At 56.2% G+C, this 5,940-nt stretch overlaps 1 protein-coding gene across 1 annotated transcript in view; it reads right to left on the minus strand.

Annotated features, from left to right (window-relative positions):
* Positions 1 to 5,940, minus strand: part of MGAT5B (mannosyl (alpha-1,6-)-glycoprotein beta-1,6-N-acetyl-glucosaminyltransferase, isozyme B) — a gene marked incomplete at its 3' end in the record, with an annotated part of 71,719 nt that overhangs the window by 61,420 nt on the left and 4,359 nt on the right. Inside the window, exon 2 of the mRNA XM_009996566.1 lies at positions 38 to 150. Within this exon, the coding sequence (XP_009994868.1) occupies positions 38 to 150 (113 nt within the window). The remainder of the gene's footprint in view (positions 1 to 37; positions 151 to 5,940) is intronic.

Below are 5,940 nucleotides of genomic sequence, written 5' to 3' on the forward strand. Positions count from 1 at the left end.
GGGAGCATCCCAGGGGGGGCCAGGGAGCCACACTCACCTTCGGTGCGGATGGTGAAGGGCGAGTCCCCCGGGCGCCTGGCTGAGAACTGCCCTCCCAGGGATGTCATCAGGAAGCACAGGGTGAAAAATCCAATGCCTAGCACGAAAATCCTGCAGGAGGGAAAGCAAAGCTGTAGTGATGTGGGATGAGGAAAGCCCCACCATCCTTCACCCCCCGCCCCCCCCCGGGTATCCCCTCTGCACAGCAGCACCAGCTGCTTTCTGGGGGGACGTCTGGAAGCCAAGACCATCCCTGCCCCCTTCCCAGCAGCTCCATCCCCACAGTTCACCCTCTCCAGCCCTGCTGCCCCAGCCCCACCAGAGCACACCAGTACCCTATCCCAATCACAGCCAGACCCACACCAGTTTTCCAAAGAGCCCTGAGGTGCTTCTGCCCAAACCCTGGCACGGAGCAGGTGGGTTGTGCCTGACAACACCCTCTGCTGTGTCCCCAGCCTGCCCTGATGGGCAGAGCTTGAGAGGGAGCAAAGGGCTGGGAAAGCTGAGCCAGACCACAACTGCCCCTGTGACCCTCCACTAGACCCAGCAGCCCCCACAGACCACAGGAACCACTACAGCAGACAATTCCCATACCCCTCCAGAGAAAAAAAAAAAGACCTTGTACCTTCCCTTCCTCCCAAAGGATCTAAAAAATCCTTTTACTTTATTTCCACACCCCCCTCCGCAAAAGAAAAAGGTCTTTTGTTCCCCTGTAATTAGGCCACCAGTTTCTGCCACTGTGTCCAGCACTGCAGGACAGGGAGGGACCCCTGGGGACCTGGGACTGTCCCATCACTGCTTTGATCCTCCAGAGCACGGGATGGGCAGCAGGAAAGCAGCTCCCACGGGGACACACTGAGCAGGATGCCAAGTTGCATGGCACTCCCAGCCAAGCTCGTGGTCAGCTCTGGCTGTGAGAGAGGGGGGAGCACTCAGCACTGCTCCTGTTCCAGCCAAATCCAGGCCAGTCCCATTCCTGGGGATGAAAAGGCAGAAGGCAGGAGCTCTGCAGGCAGGAGGGCTGTTGTGTCCCCGGAGCACAAGGCCAGGGACGGATGCCTGGCCTCTGTCCATGGCTCAGAGATGCTGCTGCTGCCTCCAAGTCTCCATGGAGGCTCAGGATCCTCCAACAGACACGGGCAAAGCCCCAGCAGAGCTGCTGCTGGTGCCCAGCCCAACAGCTCCCCAGCCACAGCCATATCCTGGGTCTCAGCTGGACAAACCCCAGGAAAAAATCAAGGAGGGCAAGGAGAAAAGACAACTGCCTTGTGAGACAACAGGGTGGTCTTCAAATAAAGAAATCCTACTTAGGACAGAGAGATGAACAACCCCTTTGGGGTACCCACAGGTAGTTCTGCCTCTCAGCATCCCCCAGCTGAAGGGAAGTCAGCCACTGAGGGCAGGGACCAGAAACCCCCTTTACAAGCTCACAGCTTCACCCACAAGGCTCAGGAGCCCCACACAGGAACACAGGGCAGCCACCCCCCCAAAAAACAGGCATTTCCAGAAAAAGGCTGGCAAGGGAATGCCACAGCCCTCCATCTCATCATTACTGTGTAGTTCAAAGTCAGAGGATTAGGAGCCAACCACTGAGCCTGGGCTGCAGCACATCAGCCCTGCAATTATCTGTTGCTAGAAAGCACTGGCAAATAAAGTAAGTTGCTTCAAAGCACTCGTTAGCTACAGGAGATGTTGAGAGCTGAAGTACAGTGACAAGCAGCCCAAGCAGGACTGGGCTTCCCTGGGGAGACCTGCTAGAGAAGCTCCTAGGGCAGGTCCCTACTGTCCCAGTGTGGCATGGCCAGGCTTGTCCTACCCAGACAGGCTCCTGGGCAAGACACAGCACCTCCCCAGGACCCCCCAAGCTCCCTACCTCCATCCCATCAGCTCCAACGATGCCCTCACACTGCCAAGACACATCTGAGCCTCTGACTGCTCCAAGGAGGATCAGCCCTGCCCACCACAGACCAACATTCAACCCCATCCTGCAGCAGACGAAGATCACCTGGCCATGGGCTGTGGACAAGCAGCTCCCAGCCCCCTGCCTAATCGAGAGAAAAAGCAACACCCTGGGCTAATTAGCAGTAAGGAGCTCTGTGAGCAGCACATTCAACCCAGTGCAACACTCACCAGCCCTGTGGGGAGAGCTGACTCACCTGGGAGAGGGGACACTCCAGTGCAGCAGCAAAACTGCCCAACATCCCTGTGCAGGCAGCCCAGGAGGGAAGCAGCTCAAGGCCCTTTTATTTCTGAACAAGCCTGTTCTGGGGCTTGGAAAGCAGTTCCAACAAGCTATAAAAAGCACTGTGCACTGGGCCACTCCAGATGCTCACCCTCAAGGCCTGCCTGCAGGCATGGCCGGGGTGCCCTGCTCACACAGCACAGCCAACCCCCAGCACAGCCTGAGGAACCACTGAGCTCCAGCATCTGCACATGGAGATGACTAAATACCTCCCAAACTTGACCTCAGAGAAGGGTTTCCAGAAAGCTGTGGTCCAAGCCCTGGCAGTGGAGGGGACTGGAGAGGTGACAGAGCACCCCCTGATGCTGTGAAGCAACGTGGTGTTCCATATATTGCTTGGGAAAGAAAGGGGTGGCTTGGGGACATGAATCGGTTCCCATCAGCACAGCACTGGGGCTGGAAGAGGGAACACGGTGTAGGGGGGCACTGCAGCACCCACCTCAGCCTCTTAGAGCAGGAGGGGAGGGGAGCTGGCTGCCACAGCACCTCCCCAACAGGAAAGCACAACAGCACAGAGAAGGTAGAAGCTGGAGAAGGACATCAAAGCCTAATCATGCCCCACGACCAGGTACAAACCCCACCCAAAGGCCCCATCCTGCTGCCAGCTGCCTCCTCCCCCAAGGGGGACTCTAAAGAAGCATCACTTGATGAAATACTCAGAGCTGATCCTGCTCTTCATTCTCACCCCTCCTATTGACAATGTCTTCATCATTATGCAAGACCTTGTTTACTCATTTTAATCTCCATAATGACACCCTGGCAGGAGTGATGGTGAAGCACTGAGAAAAAAGGGGAAGGAAGGAAAGAAAAAGATTCAAAGGTGATCTAGCACCTCATTAGGAGACAAAAATCTCTTTTATTTGACTGGATTACAGAGAGCTGGGGAGATGCAGGATGATTTTTTTTCCTAAGAGAGAGCTTTTCTCCCCTCAAATCAGAGCCTAACCAGGATTAATGTGCCTGGGAGAGAACTGGATCCATCCCAGCAGCAGAGCTCCAAGGAGTCTGCAGGGAGCTCAGCCTGACAACCCCATCTCATTCTTCGTGCTGATCTTCTCCAGGTGAATAAAAGTGCTTGGCCCAGCAACTGAGTGGAAACTCCTTGTGCAGAAAACAAATAGCACGAAGCAGGTAAAACATATCAGGGCCCAGAGCTTCCAGATTTCCCATTGAATGCACTGAGCCATCTGTTCCCAAAATCAAGCCTCACTCTCTGAGGACCACGGAGCTCCAATGACCAGATAAGACCTACACTGCACACTGGCTTTGCCTGTCACCCCACATCACGTTTCATTCATCACCCAGGCATGGTTCTGGTGCCAAGTTCCTCTCCACATCCTCTCCAAACTGAAGCCCTCACATTTCTAGGTTCTATCTGAGTGCCCAAAGGAGGGGGAAGCCAAATTCTCCGAGTCTTTAGTGAAAACTGGGAGTTTTGCCCCAATCATTGCAGGTTTGGGCCCATGGAACTGAAGGCTGGATGCAGCCAGGAGGGTCTGAGTGATGAGCTGGGAGGTGGTGGGAGGAGGAAGTCCAGCAGCACCCAGTGGGACAGGGCTGGGACACTGGGACTGTCTGTCCACAGGGACACCTCAGGACAGCTGCCTCACCCAGCTGGGACCCAATGTTACCCACCCAAGGGCTCCAGAGACAGGTAATATATTTTATTAGATAAGTTTCCAACACCCAAGCCTCTCCAGCCTGAAGGCTGAGCCACAGTTCCCAACAGCAGCAGCCAGGCTGATGAAACATGTTCCCTCTCCTGCAAACCTTGTTTTGCTCAGAGCCCGACACCGTCGTGGCGCTGTCGAAATGATGCTCAGGCACCAGAATCTTCCTGAAGGAAGGGCACCACAGTGAATTCTCTTGCTGGCCAATGTTACAAACACAGTAAAAAGCCTGGCTTTGATTTCCAGCTGACAAACTTGTCTGAACATCCCATCAAACCAAGGGCTGGATGAGCTGGACCAGGGCTTCATAGTGAATTCTTGCCTGGCACAAATTAAACACCTTTCCTTTTTTTTCTGCTGGGATCAAATCAGAGCCATCCTTGGACGTTTCTACAAACTGTTCTTACACCCCTTTGCTCTCTCTCCCCTTCCCCTTTGCTGCAGGAGCTTTCACAGCTCAGGGCTTTGCGTTGCTTTGCTCAGTGTGTCTGGAGTGTGATGAATGAAACGTTTTGGTGCAAAGGGTCAGGTTTCCTGCCCCCTGTTTGCTGGTGGCACTGCTGCCAGGAGGTCACACCATGGGCTTCCCTAGAGCAGGGAAGCTGCTTTGCCCAGCCACCAACAAGCATCTGATGTCCAGGACCCATCTTGATTGCCAGGATCTTCTCCCACCCCTGCAGGTCATCCCTGATTCAGCTGAGAATGTGAGGGGCTGGTTTTTGGGGAGCTGTGCTGATTTTAGGGGGGGGCAGTGATGATTTGCCCCTGGTTCTGGCTGAAGCAGGGCAGTGCCAACACCTGCCCACGCTGGGCTGGGAACAAGGGGACACAGGACAGTGGTGTGGAGGGGTCAGGCTCAGCAAGGTGGAGGAGGTGCAGGGCTGGGCACTGCGGTGCAGCAAGGACAGGGTGTTGGGAATCAAATCCTCCTCTTACACAGGGAAAGCCTGACTGGTTAACAACGGGACAACCCCACTGGTTCCAGTGGCAGCCCTTACTGGTTTGAGAGCAGGAGGCAGCCAAGAGCACACAGACAGGACTGTGCAGGTGCTCCACTCTGCTATGGGACACCAGAGACCCCCAGCCTGGTGCTCTCCTGCCTCAGACCCCTCACCCACACACCCCCTCATCCTCACATCAGAGGATCTGTGAGACGTGGTGACACCCCTGCAACTCACTCCCTGTGCCCCCCCAGCCTGATCCCAGGGCACAGCTGAAGATGGGTTTCCCATGCCCCGGGGGTGATGGCCAGGACACAGGGGAGGGGGATGCTCAGCCCAGTCACTTCCTCACTACAGACTGGAGAAAGCAAACAGCCAAGCAGGGACCCCCTGTGTCCCTCCCACCTCTCTTGCACCCATTTCCCATTCAGAGCCATCCCAAGCCATGGGACCCTCCACACCCCAGCTTCACCACCACCTTCTAACACCCCCTCAGCCGAGTCACCCAGGACCAGGGCACTCCTGGGGGATCCAGGAATCCCTCCTGGCAAGCAGCTCAGAGCCAGGCAGCTCCCGGGGGGAGGCAGGGAACACCCCCAAAACCTGAGCACAAACAAGGGGCACAAACACAGCCCCATTCTCCTTCCCAGCTCCAGGCAGTGGCCTGGGCTGAGCAAAAAAAGCAGCAAACAGATCCCTCGGGTGATCCCAGGGGATCCCTGCCCCCCCCCAAAGCAGCAGGGACTGCTGGCAGCTGCCGGGTTCACCCCAGCCTGTGCTCTGCTCCCCTGGCACCTTCCCCTTCTCTGAGTTGCTGGTCCTTCTCCCCAATAGAAAAACTAACAATTCCCAGCATCTCTCATGTGTCTGAATCCTGGGAGCAACCGAAGAGCATCTCCAGTGAGAGAGGGAACCGGAGAGCAAGGAGCAGGGAGGGGAAGGGAATGTGTGGGGGCAAAGATGGGGAGGGTCACAGGGGGGAAGCAGTCGGTGGGCACGGCCGAGCTGGAGCTGGGGGGTTCCAGGCTGGGGCATCATCCCCCCCCAG

This window comes from Chaetura pelagica, unplaced genomic scaffold, assembly GCF_000747805.2.
Source record: "Chaetura pelagica isolate M959 unplaced genomic scaffold, ChaPel_1.0 scaffold704, whole genome shotgun sequence".
Taxonomy (NCBI): Eukaryota; Metazoa; Chordata; class Aves; order Apodiformes; family Apodidae; genus Chaetura; species Chaetura pelagica.